Source organism: Myxocyprinus asiaticus, chromosome 43 (assembly GCF_019703515.2).
Source record: "Myxocyprinus asiaticus isolate MX2 ecotype Aquarium Trade chromosome 43, UBuf_Myxa_2, whole genome shotgun sequence".
Lineage (NCBI taxonomy): Eukaryota > Metazoa > Chordata > Actinopteri > Cypriniformes > Catostomidae > Myxocyprinus > Myxocyprinus asiaticus.
This window is the reverse complement of record NC_059386.1, coordinates 15,609,113-15,632,691: the sequence shown is the minus strand read 5'-3', so window position 1 is coordinate 15,632,691 and position 23,579 is coordinate 15,609,113. Positions and strand designations below refer to the sequence as shown.

Here is a 23,579-nt window from a genome sequence, read left to right as displayed (position 1 = left end):
GTCTCTAAGGTACTGATATTGGGTCCTACTCATGTTAGATTGCTTTTGTTCTCTTAAAGAGAAGCATACACTAGCGAAGTAGACGATCTCACTGGGAGAGGCGAGTGCACAGGTTTTCTCCCCGAGAGCCGTGTTATTCCATAACCCATGGTCACTGGTGTGGGTCACCATCTGAGGCTCACTGGGACTTTTACACAGATCAGTGGTGACGTTTGACCACATCTCAGAGCCCGTGATGTGTTCAAGCCTCCTGCTTGGATGGAGCAGCAGATGTGGGGGTATGAGGGAACATGCTTGATCCCCAGATGGGGGTATATGCATGTGGCCTGCTGTTCTGAATAGAGCCTCCTTTTGAAGACCCAATATGAGCCACAGCACATATGGCCGGAGAGGAAAAAGAGACAGAGGTAAAATTGAATAAAATGGCATTTGCATAATGATGAGGAACTTTTGCAATACCGTGTGATTTTTTCTCGCCCCTGTGATGTTCTGGTGCCTTATGAAGTCCTAATAATGCAGCACGTCTTTTGAGCTCTGCTGACAGTGTCTCTCTTAGCTTCAAGCTCTCTGTTTTAATGAAATAATTTTTCATTGTGTCCTGAGCTCATTTTTGTTAGTTCAATCACACGTCACACACAGATCTCTAGGTCATTTTGGAAGTTGGTCTTGTTTATGAGTGGTCTGTGTTTGTGTGAGATCGCTGGCAAGTTTGTTGGGTGTTCGAAAGATGACATGTCTTTGTTTGTTCTGTATGTGACAATGCGAATGCGTTCAAAGAGAGGAAGTGAGAGGGACAGACTGAAGAACAGAGTGTTAGTCTGAGGGGGCTTGTTTGTCTTGTGGGTGCCAGCTTGGGCTGTTGCCCGGGTGCCAGCGTGGCTTGATGATGCAGGGCACGGCTCTGCTCAGACAGATGGCGCTGGGCCTTGTCAGAGTCCCTGCCTGTTAGTAGAATTGATTGCGGAGGCCTGAGCCAGCCTCTCTGCACTCTGCTCAACCTTCCCTGCAAGAGAGAGCCACATGTGATGCTCTGTATTTTCGGATAGTATTTTTGTTCCCTGGTGGTTGTTTCGGATGTAGGAGGGGAACAATGTATCCTGGTTCTGCTTACCCTCTAGAGGTGAGCTGTCATTGACGCTGTGGCCTTAATGCCAGTAGGTTCCAGCACAGCTATTGTGGTCATTGTGCCATCATTTATTTTCTACTGCCTTTATTTTTCTTCAGTTCGACGCTGACGGTTACAGTGCCGTTGCAGAAAAAAAAAATCCTCCCATAGTACAAGATCAGATGTATCAGTGTTGCAATTTTTCGCAAGAGATTAAGAGAGTGGGTCAAGCCAAAGTTTAAAGGAATGTTCCGGGTTCAATACAAGCTCTATCACCAGCATCTGTGCCGTAATATTGATTACCACAAAAAAAAAAAAAAAAAAAGAAAAAAATTATTATTCATGTTAAGAAAGGATCTCTGGTCCAACCTGATCTGTGTTTGTTGTTCAGGTGCATCCATGCTCTCTTTTCTCTCCAAGCTCCCCCTTATTCAACATAGCCCTCCCTCCACACATCGCACCAACATTTACTCAGAATTGTCTGAAATGACTGCAAGGCGATCTGGCCCAAGTGGAGCAGATAACATCTGTCATTAGGACAAAGTTGTTCACTCAAAGTACAGCGCCCGGTTCAGGGCTTGATGGGGTCTTGGCAATGTGAGCTGATCATAGATAAAAATTTTATGATTATCGCCTTCATGGAATGTCAGCATCAGCCTTTGGTTTGCGCCTCAATGAAACTGATTATACCCTCATCATGTCACATTACAATAATGCACAAATAAGGCCTTTCAAACCTCTTGACTGCTCACACATTTCCTACCACATAACATTCAGTTTTTCCTCAAGTTATATTATGCGGACTGACAGGCCTGGCTGGATGTTTTAAAGCGAATTACTATAACATTAGAAAGCAACTCAGGAAGTAACCCTTGCTGCGGAGAGATTTCTTATCACACATAATTAATCTATGATCCAAATTTCATCTCGATCTGCAGATTTGGCCCAGCCTGATGTCATTCAATCCATCATGAAAGTTCAATAATATATTATCCTGTCATTATTTATTTAATGGGCATGTTATTTATTTAATGGGCGTGAGATGTTAGTTAATTCATAAACACCAGTATTGATGTAATGTTGCTGCTTGAATAAAAATCATTTTCAGCGGGTTTCGATAGATTCAATATTCTTTTTATGAGTGACTGATTTGAGTGAGCTTTCTGGGAACATTATTATACAGTAAATTTATAATAATTATTCCTCGGTAAATTTGTATACCACACTTTCCTAAAAAACTAGACTTGTGATTTTCACCTAACAGGCAATAAAAATGTGTAAAAAAAAAAGTGAATAATCAAGTAGACTTACACTGAAGGAGAGAGCCAAGCCATATCTAGGGAATAGAGGGAGGAATTTACTAAGAATGAATTGCATGTGGTAAAAGCGCTGTTTATTTGCATGCGCTGTCTACGATGGTTTGCTACAGGAATTATGCAGTTCAGGCAGCAACACAAGCATGCCCACAAAATCTGTGCTGTACACAAATTGCACAGCACAATTCCTATCTTGCAGCCTGTGCTGAGCACTATACAGTGGAGGATGCAGCAGACCACCACGATCAGGCACACTCTGCCAGGAATGTACAGCATCATTCTATGGGATCAAAATCATGTCAAAAGTATTGCGGTCATGGATCCAAAAATAATAAGTGTGAATCAAAATAATAAGCGTGAATCCAAAAATAATAAGCGCAGATAAAAAAATAATAAGCGCAAAAATAAATAAAAAGCACAGATCAAAATAATAAGCGCAAACAATTGCAAACAAAATCATGTTTTCCTTGGTTATATTACTATTTTGTTTTTTTACATTGTTTTGTAGGCTTACGCTCTATTTTTCTTTTGTTTTGAAGTTCTGCGCTTGGTTTTCCAAAACTTTTAGATTTTTTATATAATACAAATAAAAATAAATAAATAAATGTCCAATTATATTTAAGCATTTCTATATTCATCAGTATTGTAATAGGCCTTGGTGTCGGGATCTGGATTTTATTTCTGTCAGCTGACCACCAGATAAGACCCTTTTGGATATAACACATTTTTGTAATTGAGTGCAATTTTTTTTTTTCCCAACCTTCAGTACTTCAGTAACTGTGTTTACAGTATATAAGTTTATGTATATTTGTGTAAATTTAATAGGCTACTCTTGTTTGGGTGAGGCACAAAGAGCCTGCAAATCAACATACAAACAAGTATCTCCTGACTTAAGATAATAATTATGATACCAAGGCCTATTACAATACTGATGAATATAGAAATGCTTACATATAATTGGACATTTTTTTAAAAATTATTATTATTATATCAAAAATCTAAAAGGTGTGCATTATTGCTGACACTTACATGCACACTTTGGAGTTGATGGTATGACTGTAAATCATTGCTTCAAATGTTATTGAAGTTGTATACTCTATGTTATGGAAATGTTTGTATATGTTTTGGATATGTATGCTCCAATATTGCCTGTATCTTTAGAGACAGTCCCTAAATTTGTGACTATTTGTGAATAAAGAACATCCAACATCAAGCCAACTTTATTGCATTATTTATTGACACGGGGACGCTTGATCACTTGTTTCTGATTTCGCTGCAGTAACGTGGAAATAGAAACTACGTGTAGCTGTGCCAACGATGCCAACATAGGATCAGTACATAACGGCACATTCAACAACATGGAAAAGCAGATCAAATTGGGTTCTGAACTCGTGACTACATTGCTAGTAAAAACATGCATCAAACATCCACACCAACCCAGCCTTGCAACCAATAACCTACAAACAAGGAAGTCTTAAATAATGCCTAAACTAAAGACTCTGCTAACTAAATTCAGCAGACTCGATACATGTGTTAAAGGACTATGATAATTGCCTACTTGGACAACACATTGTTTCCTAGAGCTGGCAGAAAATACTCAAAACAGACACAAGCAGCATATCTATCGACCACAAATAATATTGTTATATTCAATTACCTGTGATTTATTGAGATTGTCCAGGATTTGCCAACTGACGGTTATCAATCTTCATTTACCATTGTGCGATTGAGCAGCGGCCGTCGGAGTCGCATAGGAGTGACATCACCTCCCCTCTTCGAATGATTGGCTAGAGGAGGAACTGTCGATCAAGAATTAGTAGACCAATGGGGACGCAAAACACCCCCTGATTTACATGAAACTCTACTCACAAGTTTTGGAAAACCAAGCGCAGAACTACAGTGTAAGCGTACAAAAAAAAATAAAATATAAGCAAAATTGTCAGAGAGCACAAATTTTTTTAATACAACCAAGGAAAACATGATTTTGTTTGCAATTCTGATTACTTGATTTAATTTTTTTTTTTTTTCAGCATATTTTAAATGTTTAGATATTTTTAATTTATGCTTGTTATTATTTGATCTGCGCTAATTATTTTTACCTGCACTTATTATTTTTTGATTCACGCTTATTATTTTTGGATCTGTGACCGCAATACTTTTGATGGGATTTTGATCCCATATCATTCCGCTACTATGATCCAGACAACTGAATCATCTCTTTAACATGCCACAAATGCACTTGACTATATGACAGATTAAATGCTCTAATCATTTGATCATTATTTGATTAATTACTTCTGCCATGATTGAAACACAATGTACACATACATGTTTTTTGAATAAAAATCAGGTTATCTTCTGCTTCTCTTGGGCAGGAATAGCACAACCTTTATTTCGCCAGGCAAATAGCATCTTTAATGAGTATAATATACATAGAAAGGAGGCATGTTTGCACGGAAAGGAATGACAATTACTTTGTCTGAGCTGATTGCACCTGCCTAAGCTCGATTGTGGGTGGTTAGTGAATAAGGGGCAAGTGTTTAGTAAAATCACCTCAGAATATCATAAGGACCTGGCAGTGGGATCTTTTGACAACCACCTGAAACACCCTGGCAACTGCATAGCAACGCACATAGAACACCTTAGAAACCTTGTGATGAGGTAAAACTGGACAGAGGATTAGCTCAAAACAACAAAAGAAGAACAAAGTCTGCATTAGCCCAGCTTTGTGCACAGGCTCCTGAAAGCTGGATTTTAGCAGTCTCAGTAGGGGTCCTGTGTAGAGCTGACACACTGCAGGCCAATTAGATGATCAAGGAGGGGTGGTACACCACCAAAAACCATGCACCACCTCTGCACTCCAATGTCTTGGCCAGAAATGTTCTCTTAGACTAGGTAACACAAAGGGCACTTTTGAGAGACTTCAGGCTTATGGCCAAATCCACTTCCACCCCAGTTGGGCTGCTCACACAGGCAAAGACAGGCCCTGGGTCTCACACCTCAATCTTGCCCACATACACACTCATACATGCAGACTGCCGGCATGAGCTAGTGAAGCGCTCTCTAACTACTGAACTGGCCTGCCATGATGGATGGCACTACAGGGAGCATAGCTGTGTGGCTCTGACATGTACTTCCTTATTGGAGTCCACTGTGGCCGCTCTCCATCTTCTCCATCTTTCGCCAGCCAACGGCAGTACCGTCCATGCTGTCAAACATGCACCATAAATCCGCAGTCAGAACACACTCTCGTTCCCTCACACTGTATTGTTGCAGTTGTACACACCAATGGCCATTCACTCCATGCTCTAATGCTTTATGATTATACAGTCACAAGCAAGCAAGCCATACTTTAATTTTTACCCTACAATCCAACAGCAAACTGATAGTGCCAAAATGTGTTGCACAGAGGCCAGATACAACCATACGACCGCACCGCCAGTAATCACCATAATAAAACCTAGGACATGCTACAGCCAAGCAGCACTACTTAGGTGCCAAGAGGAAAATTATCCCTAGTTCAAAAATTGCAGCCCATTAAGAGGGCCTGGCAAAAACGAGTGACTAATCAGTTCATCAGAGTGGCAGCACCACCTCACAGCCTCCCTCTCTCCACCTACACTTGGTCAGGCTTTCCTTATTTTTATCACCTCTCAGAGGATCTTAAAGGAATGTTCCATGTTCAATACAAGTTCAGTCATGACAACTCTCAGAATAATTTAACATGTAAATATGGGTATGACATATTGATAGGATTTGGTCTTGACACGCTAGATCTGCTACGCTGCTGTTGCTGTTGCAGAGCAAGTACTGCAGTGAAACCGGCTTATCTGAAAAACTGAGCAATTTAATGTTAGCCAGAGTGAGAGTGCACTTGTTGATTGGCTAAAAGATTACATGTAAAAGTACCTGTCAGCTTACACCATGCGAGCCGATAGGCTCAACACGTCGCATGTGAGCAGATAACAGATAAGTTCAAAGACCTATCAGCTTGCGCTATGTAGAGTTTCATGACTGAACTTCAAGTCATTTAACCCTAGAATGCATATGTGAATTAAAAATGACCCAGCATCTAGGTCAGTGAACACAATTTCCGGACCCCGGCTTGGTTTCATCCAGACCGTGAGACATCATGACAACAGTTGCCCCATCTTACTGTTTCTACAGTTTAAGTGAGCAGCGCGTCAAAACAACAGAGCTGTACACATCAAATGCGCTTAGATCTATTCCTCTCTAGCGCTGAACGTGCTTTATTGCCGCTCTGCGAGCTTTGCCTCTCTCCCCTGCTAAAGACATGAGGCGCCGCATAAAGCCTTAGAGCTGCTGGCACAACGGAGAATGGCCGGACTGGTTCAAGCTGACAGAAAGGCTACAGCTACTCAGATAACCACTATGTACAATTGTAGTGAGTAGAATAGCATCTCAGAATGCACAACATGTCGAACCTTGAGGCAGATGTGCTACAACAGCAGAAGACCACATCGGGCACTTTATTAGGACCATAGTGTTCCTAATGAAGTGCTCAGTGAGTGTAAATAAATACTGCCATCTTTCACTTAAACACACTGCAAAAAAAAGAATGAAGCAAAGCGAAACTATATTCATCTGTCTGATATATGACTCTGTCGGTTCAGCTAAGCCAGGTTTGTGATAGGACAAGCTGACATAGTGCCTTTAGACTATAACCTTTTTCTCCATCGAAATTTTGTTTTATTAATCAGCATGTTACAAGCCTTTCATAATAAACAAACAGATTTCTGTTCTAATTTTGTGAAAATTAATCAACGGTGTCATCATCTCTGGCATGGATGTCAAGGATAGAGAACCAAAACTCAGCCTATTTATACTTAAATTAAGTAAAATTTTTATTATACTTAACAGTATTATTATGCTGTACTGTTATGTAAATTATGTTTGTTGTTAGTATATTCTCACTTTAAGGAAAATATAAAAAATAATTTCATCATGCCTGCCCAGTTTTAAAGAGTCTATTTTGACTTATTTCTTTCTTTCTTTCTTTCTTTTTTTTTTGTTTTTTTTACAAAGTACTATTGCTGCCAATGTGGAAAGTTATAAAATATAATATAACTAATATATATAATATATAATATCCTTTCATAGCCTTAATGACTACTGACACCGTGTAACTATTATTATATATCCAGACCTTTGCTGGGAGGCGAGACTGCTTGGAACTTTAATTGAATAAACCTGGTCTATGTTTTAAGACGTAATTTTGACATGAACTGGTCTTTTGATCTGCCACTCCAGGTGTTCCTCAGTTTAGGTGTCTTCTATCATGTGAACTGACTTTTAATTTTTTTTTTATTTGAATATGTCTTAAGATAATTTGCATCACTACACCTAGAATGCATATGAGAGTCCTGAATAACCCATATGTGTTTCCTATGGTATTCAATTATTATTATTATTATTATTATTATTATTATTATTATTGTAATACACGTATTGTTTTCAATTTTCATTTGTTATATAATTAAATATATATTAAATTAAATGTTCACATTCATATTTATGTGTAGTATGCAAGTATAGAAAGCTGTCATTCAGCCAATGCTTATATCCAAAATGCTTGACATTATGCCTATTACAGGGACAGTCATAATTGAGCAATCTGAGGTTAGATACCTTGTTCACTGCAAGGGCACAAAGTTCATAGCTGCTGGACCACTGCTTTGTGTATTTGAATCTGTTTGTGTGAATGGTCCCTACGTTCGGTGGCTATACATTTGAAACAGTGTGCATATTAATGTTTATGGACTGGCCCCAATTACTTCTATTGTAATTGCTTTACTGTAACCACAATTTGTACTTTTTTTTTTTTTTTTTTTTTTTTTTTTAATAAACAAGAGTCTAAATACATTTTTGTGGTAATCAACATTATGCCACAAATGCTGTCAATTGATCTTAACTTTTTGAAGTATGTTCAATATAAGTTTTGTATTGTATTTTATTGTTCCTGTAAGGTGAAGTCATTTTAATCCAATACACTTTTTGTCAAATTCCATGAATATCTCTTCACGGTCCACTAGCTGTCCATTATGTGTGTTTGCTGAAAAAAATCCAGTGTTTGTACACAGCCCTGGCTCTGTAAATGGGAAAATAAACAAAGTGGATCCAGACTGATCCACACAACACAATTCCAGCCAACCAGCAACAGGGGGCGGTTTGTGCTCGTGCACAGGATGGGAGGGAAGGGGACGGGAGATGGGGGAAATTCATTAGAAGAAGGGAGACGGTAAATATGGCTAATGCTAACTTGCTGAACAAGCAGGAGAGAAGGCCGAGAAACAGCCCAAGAGAAAAAGGTCAGACAAATATAAAATGAAAAAGAAGTGGTATGATCAGGCAAGGGCTAGGAGCCGCCTCGTAAACATCAGAGAGACTTTGCTACAGTGGACAGACATGCGAGAGCTGAAAGGCCTGAAGACGGATGCGGAGGTTGCTCTGTTTCTGCTTGATAGGTGGGTAACATTAGTTTTGCTATGTTTCAAAGAACCAAGATATGCTGTTGTTGTGATGTTAGCTATTGTAGCAGGAGATTTGTGAGTGTCGCTGTCTGGAGCTGGTGTGCTGAATCTGGGAAACAGTCTTGTCCTCTCTACATGTTATCTTTGCAACAGCAACTGTAGCAACAGTTTGCTCACCAACTACCTAGCTAACATTATTTTAAATACTTGCTGTGGCGTAGTTCGCTCTATATCATGGTATTTGTCTGTACGTTCGCAAAGGTTTTGCGACAACAGAGCCCCCCTCCTTGCTTAAAAAAAATTGTCTAAGTGAGAGCTCAGTTTACATTGAAACATTGATTTCTTAGCAGTAGGATCAAGTTAGTTTAATAAAACGTATTTAAAATAATTTGAAGTCATTTTTAGGTCCCCTTGGAATTGTGTTGAAGCCCCCTTGTGGGCCCCGGCCCCCTGGTTTTGAACCACTGTTCTAGAAGAAGCTGCCCATTGATTCTACATCCTCCAACATAAAGGCTTGACAGAACACGCAGGACACATGAGGAGAACAAGAGCGCCTGTAGACCGAAAAGATGTCGGAATGCTCAGAGCAGCAATCCACACACTCACAACTACAAAAATAGAGTAGTTCTGTGTTCAATAATGAATTAAATCTTCTTTGAAATTTTTTTTGCACTTTCTGGAGTGAAAAATTTAGAGGCCAAGATTAGCTTAACAAAAGGCCCACACTGTGGTGGTGGCGACTGAAGGAAGGGTAAAAATGATCAGTTGGTTGAAATGCAGCTTGTCAGCTCTTATTGCTTTCAGAAGCCTCTCTTTTCTTCAAATTTGAGTGGTTTTGTAATTCCCCTGCAACTGAGAAATGACCTACCTTCTTGAACAGCTCCAAAAATATACATATCGCAAAAACAACACAGGATAATAGAGGTCCTCAATGCTTCAGCACCTAAAAAATTGCTTCTTAAATATGTATATTTCTCGGGATATCTTTGACATTATGTGAAAAACTCCAAGATGACTTGCGTCTTATTTTGTGTTATTTTCTCAGCTGATTTGTCATTTTCTTTGTCTTTCCTAGCTGCTCTAGAGAGGAACATGATGTACTCAGCAGTGCCAGCTAGTTAGAGGAGCTTCTGTGTCTGATAATACCCCAGCATGTGAGACAAAAACAAGCTGTGTCATTTTCCCTACACAAGACGGCTGCCACAAATTATTGCTGAAATACAGACATCATCGTTTTTTCATGGTTAACCACAGGGCACCTGATTTTTGATAAAAGATTATTATAATTACGCAAGCATTTTGCACATTTGATTAAAACTGTGGACAATTGGGGAGTCAGATTATTTTTGTTCAGTGCGCTTTTCTGTGAACTGGACTGTAATTTCCAGCTGATTAGAGCACAGCGGCGCTCTCAGAAGCAGCAGGTAGAGAGAAAGAGATGGAGGGAGGGTACCAAAGGGAAAGAAAGAGAGAAAGAGGCAGATTGGAGAGAAAGGGAGGGGCTAAGAGAATAAAAGGGGGAAAGCAAGGTAGAGAGAGAGTCATAAGGAAAAAGCAGTAGAAAAATAAGGATCAGAGAGATAGGGAGAGGGCAAGAGGCTGAGAGTATGTTAGAAAGTGTGCATGCTGGATCAAACAGGAGGTATTCTGTGAAATCTCAGGAAGAGCAACATTCCCATGGCCCATTTCCCCTCCCCTCTACCCCTGGGCTTGAGATCAGACAGAGAGGAAACCTTCCACAGATAAACCAGACCAGTCATCCCACTGGTTCTCTGATGCAAGAACACTGCAAACCCGGCACCTTACATGTGTCTTAAGAAACTAAGTTCTGTATGCTAAAGTGGTCACGGCAAAGCGTCGTCAGCACGCAGTTTACCTTTTTGTGCTCTTACATCTTTTCTTTTTTTTTTTTTTTTTTTCATTTTCCTTTGGTCTCTCTTTCAGGTTGTGTGCTGTGATTAAGGCTGTAAACCTGCATGGATTCAAGCTTACGTTGCGTACAGAGAAAGCCAAAGCACTGTCCAAACTAAAGCAACAGACACGCACACATACATCGCCAACCACATTAAACACAGTACCCATGGTAAAATGACTTTTTATAAAGCAACAAGCCACTTAAGGCCATGCGTTACTGTGATTTTACCACAGTTACCAGATAACCATTGTAAAATTACTGTAACTCAAAGCCTCACATGGATTATTGCTTTTTTTTTTTTTTTTTTTTTAATGGAGGCAACAGCAATATTAGGGCCCTATGATTTCCACGATGCAGAAATCACGGATGAAATCCCGGAATCCAGTCATAAAAACAGAATTAACTATAAATGTTGAATGTCAGGGAATTTGACATATTTGGGATAAAATGAATGTATGAGTGCACAAATAATCAAATTAAAATCGTGATATCTCCTAGTGTTATGCTTAAACCACAAAAGAATGAGATTTAATTAAACAAATATCGGTCTCCATGAGATGCACGCTTTAACAATAAGTGAATGTGAGTGAATATAATTAAACTTTAAATCTCGGAATTCAGAGAAAATGAAACGGAAAACACAAAATTCTGGAAAAAAATTTAAATGGATTTCATAGGGCCCTACAATATGATAAAAGACTCAATGTTTGATAAATAGTTACATTTATTAATAATAATCTGAATGGGGGCCTGGGTAGATCAGCGGGTAAAGATGCTGACTACCACCCCTAGAGTTGTGAGTTTGAATCCAGGGCATGCTGAGTGACTCCAGCCAGGTCTCCTAAGCAACCAAATTGACTGGTTGCTAGGGAGGGTAGAGACACATGGGGTAACCTCTTCGTGGTCGCTATAATGTGATTCTCGCTCTCGGTGGGGCACATGGTGAGTTGTGCGTGGATGCTGCAGAGAATAGCATGAAGCCTCCACAAATGCTATGTCGCTGCAGTAACACGCTCAACAAGCCACGTGATAAGATGCATGGACTGATGGTCTCAGACACAGAGGCAACTGAGATTCACCATCCGGATTGAGTCACTACGCCACCACGAGGACCTTGAGCACATTGGGAATTGGGCATTCCAAATTGGGGAGAAAAATTTTATAAATAAAAAATAAATAATAATCTGAATAAGTACTGTAGCAACATTAATATAGAATGTGTGGTCCCAGGTGTGTGTTTATCTGCATTTTGTAATGGTTTTGAATGCAGCTTATCCAATCAGAATTTAGAGTTGGGAAAATGCATTTAACTTCTGTAATTTGACATACAGTATTTTCAGAATCAGAATGAGCTTTATTGCCAAGAATGTTTCCACATACAAGGAATTTTTCTTGGTGACAGAAGCTTCCAGTGCACAAATAATACAACAACATGACAGAGATAATAAAAAATAGAATACAAATAAAAAGCTAACAGAAATAAAGTATATATTGAAATACACAATGACAAAAATATATGTATATATGGTATGTAAAAATACAAATCTGTTACAGCTGAAGTTTACATACACCTTAGCCAAATACATTTAAACTCAGTTTTTCACAATTCCTGACATTTTATCATAGAAAACATTCCCTGAAATAGGTCAGTTAGGATCACTACTTTATTTTAAGAATGTGAAATGTCACAGTAATAGTAGAGAGAATGATTTATTTCAGCTTTTATTTCTTTCATCACATTCTCAGTGGGTCAGAAGTTTACATACAATTTGTTAGTATTTGGTAGCATTGCCTTTATATTGCTTAACTTGGGAGACAAATTTGGGTAGCCTTCCACAAGCTTCTCACAAAAAGTTGCTGGAATTTTGGCCCATTCCTCCAGACAGAACTGGTGTAACTAAGTCAGGTTTGTAGGCCTCCTTGCTTGCACACACTTTTTCAGTTCTACCTCGGATTGAGGTGAGGGCTTTGTGATAGCCACTCCAATACCTTGACTTTGTTGTCCTTAAGCCATTTTGCCACAACTTTGGAGGTATGCTTGGGGTCATTGTCCATTTGGAAGACCCATTTGTGACTGAGCTTTAACTTCCTGGCTGATGTCTTGAGATGTTACTTCAATATATCCTCATAATTTTCCTTACTCATGATGCCATCTATTTTGTGAAGTGCACCAGTCCCTCCTGCAGCAAAGCACCCCCACAGCATGACGCTGCCACCCCCATGCTTCACGGTTAGGATGGTGTTCTTCGGCTTGCAAGCCTCACCCTTTTTCCTCCAAACATAACTATGGTCATTATGGCCAAACAGTTCAATTTTTGTTTCATCAGACCAGAGGACATTTCTCCAAAAATTAAGATCTTTGTCCCCATGTGCACTTGCAAACTGTAGTCTGGCTTTTTTATGGTGGTTTGGAGAAGTGGCTTCTTCCTTGCTGAGCAGCCTTTCAGGTTATGTCGATACAGGACTCGTTTTACTGTGGATATAGATACTTGTCTACCTGTTTCCCCCGGCATCTTCACAAAGTCCTTTGCTGTTGTTTTGCTGTTGTTTTGGGATTGATTTGCACTTTTTGCGTCAAACAATGTTCATCTCTAGGAGACAGAATGTGTCTCCTTCCTGAGCGGTATGATGGCTGCTTGGTCCCATGGTGTTTATACTTGCGTACTATTGTTTGTTCAGATGAACGTGGTAACTTCAGGTGTTTTAAAATTGTTCCCAAGGATGAACCAGACTTGTGGAGGTCCACAATGTTTTTTCTGAGGTCTTGGCTGATTTCTTTTGATTTTCCCATGATGTCAAGCAAAGAGGCTCTGAGTTTGAAGGTAGGCCTTAAAATACATCCACAGGTACACCTCCAATTCAGTACACCTCTTATCAGAAGCTAATTGGCTAATTGTCTAAAGCCTTGACATCATTTTATGGAATTTTCCAAGCTGCTTAAAGGCACAGTTAACTTAGTGTATGTAAACTTCTGACCCACTGGAATTGTGATATAGTCAATTAAAAGTGAAACAATCTGTCTGTAAACAATTGTTGGACAAATTACTTGTGTCATGCACAAAGTAGATGTCCTAAACCACTTAGTCAAAACTATAGTTTGCTAATATTAAATCTGTGGAGTGGTTAAAAGATTAGTTTTAATGACTTCAACCTAAGTGTATGTAAACTTCTAATTTCAACTATATATTTTTATCCTGGCATCTTTTCCATATAATAACAGTGAAAGGTGACTGGATATATCAAGCACCAAAATGCCACAAAAATAATAATAAAGGTATTCCATACGACTCATGCTATATATTCCAAGTCTTCTGAAGCCATACAATAACTTTGTGTTAGGAACAGATCCAATTTTAAATGGCTATTAAATGATAATCATCCTCTTCTCTCTTCTAATCTGAAATGGACCAAAAAAATTGTGTGGACTACAAAAAATGTTTTTTTGATGCATCAGTGCACCATTTTTAAGTGGCTTCCACATGACTCATGTCAGCGTTGATCAGTACATTTAAAGGAATAGTTCAAAAATAATAATACTCTAATCATTTACTCATCTTATGCCATCTCAAACTCATATGGTGGGTTTTGGATGAGAAACAGACCAAAATGTAACTCTTTTTTTATAAATCTTTCAATCTGTGGTCTTCTAGGCATGAACTCCAAAAAAGAACATAAAGGTGAGAAACAAACCAAAATGTAACTCCTTTTTTATATAAATCTTTCAATCTGCAGTCTTCTAGGCATGAGCTCCAAAAAGAACATAAAGGTAATTCATACGATGCAAGTGTTTCCTGAAGCGATATGATCGGTTTTGCAATCATGATATGAAGCTCTTTTTCACTTCCTCTTGTTTGACGCATATGCAGAACACGTGTACATGGGCAGAGCAACTGTACAGCACTCTGCTCATATGTCACAAGCAAGGAAGTATAATAGACGTTCAAATCATGATTGCGAAACCGATCATATCACTCCAGGAGACACTTGCGTCGTATGAATTACCTTTATGCTGCCTTTATGTTCTTTTTGGAGCTTGGAAGTGTTGAAACCCATTGAATTGCATTTTATGGATATATTTAGAGGTGGGTAGTAGTAACTTCTTGGAAAAAAAATTACTTTTAGAGTAGGTTTAAAATTGGGTACTTTTTACTCTCACTCAAGTAAATTTCTAATGAATTTTTTTTTTTACTTTTACCTCATTACAATGGGCGGTGTTCCTGTTGTTACATTACTGGGTTTAATTTTAGTTAATGTGTAATTTATTGAGAGATTATTGAATGGGACTTTTATGACAGCAGAAGTTCATCTGCGCGTTCTCACAGATTGTCACTCAAGCCGAGTCATTCACTGCTGCAGCATCATACTCTTCAAAGTGAAACGCATTCTTTTCTCTACACAGTGAAAAAAGAATAGTCATTCAATGCTTTAATTTAACACCAAGTTAAGTGGATATTTCAAGATTAAATTGCAGCTCCAACTTAAGTCGTGGTTCTAACGGATAACGCGGGCTTTTCTGTGACATGGTGATGGTCATTTTCAGGGTGATTCTGTAAATATGAGCTCTTGTGACATCAGTTTTAAAGTGTACATTTTCTTTTTTTTTTTTTTTTTCTCCACAATTTGGCATGCCCAATTCCCTCTTGGCATGCCTCACCCTTTTTCCTCCAAACATAACAATGGTCATTTTGGCCAGAAAGTTCAATTTTTGTTTCATCAGACCAGAGGAAATTTCTCCAAAAAGTAAGATCTTTGTTCCCATGTGCACTTGCAAACTGTAGTCTTGCTTTTTTATGGCGGTTTTGGAGTATTGGCTTCTTCCTTGCTGAGCAGCCATTCAGGTTATGTTGATATAGGAATCGTTTAACTGTGGATATAGTTACTTGTCAACCAGTTTCCTCCAGCATCTTCACAATGTCCTTTGCTGTTGTTCTGGGATTGATTTGCACTTTTCGCACCAAACTACGTTCATCTCTATTAGACAGAATACGTCTCCTTCCTAAGCGGTATGATAGCTGCGTGGTCCTATGGTGTTTATACTTGCATACTATTGTTTGTACAGATGAACGTGGTACCTTCAGGCATTTGGAAATTGCTCCCAAGGATGAACCAGACTTGTGGAGGTACACAATTTTTTGGCTGATTTCTTTTGATTTTCCCATGATGTCAAGCAAAGGGGCACTGAGTTTGAAGGTAGGCCTTAAAATACATCCACAGGTACACCTCCAATTGACTCCAATTAGCCTATCAGAAGCTAATTGGCTAAGTGCCTAATGTCTTGACATAATTTTCTGGAATTTTCCAAGCTGCTTAAAGGCACAGTTAACTTAATATAGTCAATTAAAAGTGAATCAATCTGTCTGTAAACAATTGTTGGAAAACTTACTCATGTCATGCACAAAGTAGATGTAGTAACCTACTTTCCAAAACTATAGTTTGCTTAATATGAAATCTGTGGAGTGATTAAAAAATTTGTTTTATTGACTTCAACCTAAGTGTATGTAAACTTCTGACTTTAACTGTATATACAGTGCAAGGGAATATAATGCAGAAGAGGTAGGGTATGTTAAATAATATAATTGACTAGACTGTGTATTGCACATAAATATAGTATAGTATATCCATGAGATGGATAGCCTGAGGGAAAAAAAAAACTGTTCTTGTGCCTGATGATTGTAGTGCCAGAAGGCAACAGTTCAAAAAGGTAGTGGGCTGGGTGAGTGGGGTCCAGAGTGATTTTACCAGTCCTTTTCCTCACTCTGGAAGTGTACAGCTCTTGAAGGGAGGGCAAGGGGCAACCAACAATCTGCTCAGCAGTCTGAACTGTCCTTTGTAGTCTTCTGATGTCCGATTTCATAGCTGAACCAAACCAGACAGTTATTGAAGTGCAGAGGACAGACTCAATGACTGCTGAGTAAAACTGGATTAGAATACTCCACTGCTGCCACAGTGCTGTTTAGAATGGTGAGCGGGGTCAATGTTGAGGTGTTCCTCCTAAAGTCCACAATCATCTCCACTGTTTTGAGCGTGTTGAGCTCCAGGTTGTTATGACTGCACCAGTGAGCCAGCCATTCAACCTCCCTTCTGTATGCAGACTCATCGTCATCTTGGAGATACAGGGAGAAGAGTAGTGGGGAGAGCACACATCCCTGGGGGGGGGCACCAGGGCTGATCGTACATGTGCTGGAAGTGAATTTCCCCAGTCTCACTAGCTGCTGCCTGTCCATAAGAAAGCTGGTGATCCACTGGCAGAAAGACATCGGAACAACGAGCTGGGTTAATTTATTCCATAGGAGAGCTGGGATGATGGTGTTGAAAGCCGAACTGCAGTCCACAAAAAGGATCCTTGCATTTGTCCCTGGTCTGTCCAGCTGTTGCACGATATGATGCAAAATGTTGACTGCATCATCCACAGACCTATTTACTCTATAAGAAAATTGAAGGGGATCTAGAAAGGGTCCAGTGATGTCCTTCAGGTGGGCAAACACCAGTCTCTCAAATGACTTCATGACCACAGACGTCAGAGCGACAGGTCTGTAGTCATTAAATCCTTTGGTCTTGGGTTTCATTGGGACAGAGATTATAGTGGAGCATTTGAAACAGCAGGAAACTTAACCCTGCTCCAGTGATCTGTTGAAGATCTGTGTGAAGATGGGAGCCAGCTGGTCAGCACAGGAGTTTAGACAAGTGGGTGAAACACAGTCTGGGCCCTGTGCTTTCCTTGTTTTTTGTTTCTGGAAATACCGACACACCTCCTCTTCACAGATCTTAATTGCAGGTTGAGTAGCTGTGAGGGCATTGCAGGAGGTGTTTGTGTGAAGTGAAGGTCAGAGCAGGTGTGGGGTGTGAGACTGGGCTTTTCAAATCTACAGTAAAACACATTCAAGTCATCAGCCAGTTGTTGGTTCCCTACAGTGTTGGGGGATGGTGCCTTGAAGTTAGTAATGTCTACTCACATTCACATTGTAGAGCAAAAAGAATATCACACAAACACACACTTCGACCCCTCCACACCACACCTTTCACGCACACCATCTGTACCACACAGTATTGCACACAAGCGCACACCTACACACTCCACTCAAACATGTATACATAAGCTCCATCTAACACACAAGCTCCCACTCTTATGAAGGTTGTATTGCTTACACACACACTTTGTCTCTAACACACATTCTCCCGATCCTATGCATGCCTTATCCCTCTCTCTCTCACACACACACACACACACACGTTATGTCATTAATGCACACTCTAAATTACACTTTGACTTAACCACACACTCCAACCATCACAAAACACACACAAACAGGACTTAATGTGTTTGTTCCAGAGGGGAGAGTTGATCTGTTCCGCTTGGTGAGATATAAAGCCTCTTTCCTCCTCCAGTAAACGCCCTCTTTTACACTCTTCCAGATCTCTTGATGTATTTACCATGTCAGCTCTTGCTTATTGGGAGTTTTTTTTAAGCATACTGTACGTTTGCGAGCCACAGTGGGGTCAGCATGGTGTTTTCGCGTGGAGAGAACTGTCAGTTACGTTGTGCCTGTGAAGCCTCGCAGAGCTCTTTTTAATGAGTGAATTAAAGCTGCTTGGATGTTCAAGGCCAGTGGAGGTGCGTCCCCTGGGCCTCGACATCTGCCTCAGGGCTGCCATCTGTAAATCTCTTGCACATTTAAGGGCCTCCACTACTTTTTATTTTCTATGGAAGATGCAGTAGAGAAGAGAATTAAAAGTGGAGAGAGAAGGAACATGGGAGGTAGTCCATGTAGATGCGCAAGGGTGATGAACCTGGTACACAGAAGAGAATAAACGGCTCTTTGTGTTTACAAGAACTGAAAGAGAAAGAATGCCTGTGATAGGTGGATTACAAAGAGTGCAATTTAATGTAGCTGCTCTCCGTGAGGCACTCTTGGAATGAGGTCACTGGGTCTCGGCCCGATTTAATTAATTAGGGAACAGTGGAATGGAAAATGGATAGCAATCAGAGGCACACTAATTTCAGACCTGCCAATCAATAAGCCTTATCACTGAATTTTCCTTCAGGGGCCTTCGTAGGTCTCATTTAGTGTTGAATGTAGGATACTGAATGGGGGCATGCCGGAACATGTATGTACGTATATATAAATAAATGTGTGTATATCAAGGGTTTGGAGCCTAAGGGACATTCGGCACCTAACCTTCAATTCAACAAACAATTGTAGCGCTGCACCTAACAACCCTTGCAAAGCAACTAACAATCAACATATCAACAGTTATTTGCCCGTGGACACAGCTGGGTAGAATCCATTTCAATTCACATCACTTGAAGGAACAAACCCTAAAAAACTGACCCATATTGGCAAGTGAAGAAATCCCAATATGTAGAGTATAACAACAGCACTGTGCATAGCAACAACTGTCTCTCACATAGCAACCAAACCACAGTGCAAAGCAACCACCGGCAGCTCTTCGTGTATTGCCTGTAAGTTGCTTGCTGTTGACGTTAGGTGAACTGCAGTGTCTTGCTGACTCACCCGGTAGAGATTAACTCAAGCGTAACAAAACAAGTTTTGATTTGCTGTTTTAGTGTCAATTACTGCCACCATTAAAGGCTTGTTTTGTGTGTGCTTTCTCTGACAGATATTCGCTCATTGCCTGACGTTGCCATGACGGGAAACTGCAGTCAGGAGTGTAGCGAGCTGGGTCACTCAGATGCCTGTTGGATGCCCGGTCAGCCTTCACCAGTTCGCAAGACACGCAACCCCCCCAAACTGTCCACGTTTGTGCCTTATCAGGAGAGGGGGAGCCTGGGACGCCTGGCCAATGGGGGTGTGAGGCTTGGAGGAGAGGAGAACAGGCCACGCCTCCCACCTTCCCGTAGTGCCTACTCCAGTAGTGACCACACCCCCAGTGACCACGCCCCACTGGAGGAGGTGCCTCTGAGCGTGACAGAGTTCCAGCCCACCAGTCCCACCTCCAAACACGCCTCGAAAAGGGAGATATACCTGTGAGATAACCACACCCACCATCTTCGATTGATGCACATCAGAAGTTACAGAGACACAGTTTTGCAAAGAGATGTTTGTAAACAAACATCAAACTTGCAACAGGATGAAATATCAATTTTTGATCATCAAAAATGTGTTAAAGAGTAGATTTATTTATTTAATCATTCATTCATTCATCCATCTATTTATTATCACTTAATGTTGTTTTTTTACTGTTATTTCTTCCAAACTGTTGCTTTCTTTTTTTCATACCATCAAAAACAATGGGCGAATACTTTGATGTGATTAACCGAGTTTTAGCTTCGCTAGTCTGCAGAATGTTTATGGGTTATTTAAATAGACTACTGAGTGCCATGGACAGGAGGTACTGCTGTAAAGGGTCTTGAGCCACATATAGAGTGTTAAACACTCTTAACTTAATCTTGTCCTCAGAGGGGAGCAGTCTTTATACATGTAAAATGCTGTAAATACATTTGTATGGTGTATATATGAATAATACTATCAGGCTTGATTTGAAAAATAATTAAAAAGGTATATCTAAACCAGCCTGAACACTTATAGTGTGTGTTGATACTGCTGCTTTTGAGGGTCATAATGTGTGTAATGATTCGTTGGGAAGGTGAATTGAAGAACTGGACTGGAAGGGACAAATTCCGGATAGACTGGTGCTCTGTGACCCTCGCTGCGCCCCGTCTAGGCCACAAAGTGTATAGTTTGTATGTATGTATGTATGTGGGGGTGTCTTAGGTGAGGGGGTGGGTTTAAAAGTGATTAACACTCAGAGCTTAACATATACCGATGTGCGTGTGTGTTTGTGCATCAGGGGACCTACTGTCACAAAGTAACGCGTGTGGCTTCTGGCATTAACACCCTATTCAACAGATGAGAATGCACGTGCATACTTCTGTGTCATGCAGCAAAACTTGTTTTTTGGCACTGTGAATCTTCCCTTCCTCCTGAACTCCCATGGTGTAGTGCAGTCTGTCTGGCACTCACAAAGATGCCTACAGCTCACATAGTACATCCTCAGTGAGGAGGGGACCGCCTGCCTCCCCTCTGATTATTGGTAGGTTTACCATTTTTATACTACTGCAGCAGTGGTGGTTGACGCAACAATGGTAATTGAGAGTCCATAAACACGCAGAGCCTCCATCAAATGGATCCAATTTGGCACAATCATATTCACGGTCCTGTTTTTGTTTTTTACATTGTTTTATTACGACTGATTTTAAAGGGAAAACTTTGTGTCCTATTTAGATTTTGTTTCGATGAACAAATGTATTAATGCCTTAACAACAGTTGTATATAACAATCACAATGGACAAATTAGACTGATAATCCTGTCTTGTCTTTCGCATGTCAATTGTGCATGTTTATTTTTTTTTTTCACAATCAAAAAATTACAAATGTTAGAAAATATACATTTGCACACCACATTTTGCCTATTTTCCACCACCTTTTTTACATGAATGTTCTGTCCCCGATTGATTGCGTATTTCATTGGGTTTAACTAGTTTTTGTTTTTTTCTTTGACACTGTGCTGACTATCTAACTTGCTCTAAAGCTGTCTCCCTCCTTGTTTGAGAAAATCTTTTGGGGGACTACTTTAATAATGACTATCTATTGTGCTCAAGGACCCAGATATCTGATGGACATTTTCATAACTCACAGTGTAGCGGCTTGATATCTTTACTTTTTCTGCACTTGTTGCTGCACGATACCTGCCCAGATCCCAGTGCTTGGGCAAACGTGAGTTTGTGTCTGTAAGGTAGGGGGTGTATGGGGTGTTCTGCGATGGGCATTTTCTTAATTAGGGTAATGAGTGTGGCATACATGAACACTCCAGCCCCCAAAGGAAGAAAGGATCACGGATAAGATCCGGTCAATCAGTTAAAAAATGCCTTCAATTGTTTAGAGAGGGACACTTTTCACTGCGCTTACCTCGTCGCAACTGCCTTGAGAGCCTTGCGCTAAATAATTAAGGCCAAAACATATGGAAATTGCTGGACATTATGCACATTATGCTGTTTTCAGAGCCATTTAGTGACTCTGATAGAAAATCCAGCGAGAGTCATGATCCAGCGCAATTAGCCCAGTTCACATTCCCCTCCTCTTCACCGTGACTGCGCTCAGCTTTAGCTTTGCCTAGGCAAAAGTGTGGGATTGCTGACCTGACTTTACACAGCTAAAAGATAGAGATGACCACAAAACTCTACCACCACTTAAAGGCTTTCATCTTTTCAAACTCTGAGTGAAGCAGGCTTTGACCTTACCACACTCTGATGCCAGCCTGAGTCAGATACTCTGAATTGCAGGTTTCGCCTTCTCTGACTTCATCTTGAATTTGTGAGTCTGGCTCTTTTATTCATTGTAATTCTAAGGCTATAGACTCCTCTGAGTCATTTGCCCGAAACACTGGTTTTGTTTCCTGGGCCCCACAGAGGACAGACTGACTAATGTACACTTCTTGTGGTTGTTTTTTAAAACTGGTGTTTAGAAGTGTGCTCTTTCACTGTTAGATGTCTAGCTGAGGACTTATGGATGTGACAAGATTGTAATGAAAGAATAAGTCTTTTTTTGTCCCTAGATTGAGACTTTTCTGCATAGAATAATAAAAACTGGTGTTTGTGGTAAACATCTCTCAAAAAAGTGTTTTGTACATAGCTCTCCACAATCCCCCCCCCCCCCCGAGGTGAGCATGAATTCCAAAGATAATTGGTAGAAACCATTTACTGTTCTTGCTGAGATGTTAGTGCCAGTTCAAAAACCTTTCCTTGAGAACAAAATAGACGTTCACTGCACAAACTCATCTTCACCGTTCACCCCAAACTAAAGACAGCTGCCTTGAAAGTATGTCTTTTGCAGGAGAGTTCAAAACTTGTTATCCTTAATTGTTGATTATATTTATATAGGACTAAAATGCTTGTGATGATCTGTTTTTGTACAGTTTTATGTACATGCAAGTGAAGCTTTTTAAATCTTACAACATAAGCCAATGGCATATACAAATCGTAAAGTGTTTATTGAGATGTGCACATCTTGCCTTGGATGGATTGATCTTTTGCTGAGTCGGTGTGAATGTGGTCGTTGTATGCCTGCACTGTAGTCATTCACTGGCTCCTGTCACCGAGGGCTTTATCAGTTTTTATGTTTATCGTGAACAGTGGATAGTCCGATCCGACTTGTTTGTTTGATTCCCATGTGTTTTGTTTTGTTCCGCATGTTGAAAATAAACTCCTTGTAACAAGTCCTTGCAAAATTTGTAATAAAATGAGTGAAAAAAAAAAAAAGAAAAAAATGCATTTGCTTGGTGAGTCTTTGTTTAAGAATAAATCTAGAACTGTGATCTCTCCATAAAGCTTTTTCATTAATAAAGCAAACTGATCTGACAAAGATATATGTCGTTGTTTTTTTTTTTGTTGTTTTTTTTCTCCCATACTCTGAATCATTATGCCTGTGTTAACGGAGAGAGAAGAAAGGGTTATGGTTTCTCCAGACTGATAGGAACCAGGGTTGCTGCAGAGTTTTTAAAATCAAATTTAAGACTTTAAGACCTGAACAAATAAAAGTAATACCGTATCCCCATACCAAAACAAACCAACACAATCACAAAATAAATCATGTATCAGCCTCTCACCTAAACAGGCAGGGGCACACATTCAGCATGGCCTTAACATTGCTTATCAGTAAAACAGGGTAGGCTATATGCAAGTTTAAAATACTCAAGACATGTTTTTCACACACACACACACACACACACATATA

At 39.9% G+C, this 23,579-nt stretch overlaps 1 protein-coding gene across 2 annotated transcripts in view; it reads left to right on the top strand.

Annotated features, from left to right (window-relative positions):
• The window catches only part of LOC127433452 (protocadherin-1-like), a 132,240-nt gene extending 109,031 nt beyond the window's left edge, over positions 1–23,209 (top strand). For both annotated transcript variants that reach the window (XM_051685376.1, XM_051685378.1), the window contains one exon: positions 19,447–23,209. In XM_051685376.1, coding sequence (XP_051541336.1) covers positions 19,447–19,817 — 371 coding nt within the window. In that variant the 3' untranslated portion in view covers positions 19,818–23,209. The remainder of the gene's footprint in view (positions 1–19,446) is intronic.
• Positions 23,210–23,579: the final 370 nt, after the last annotated feature.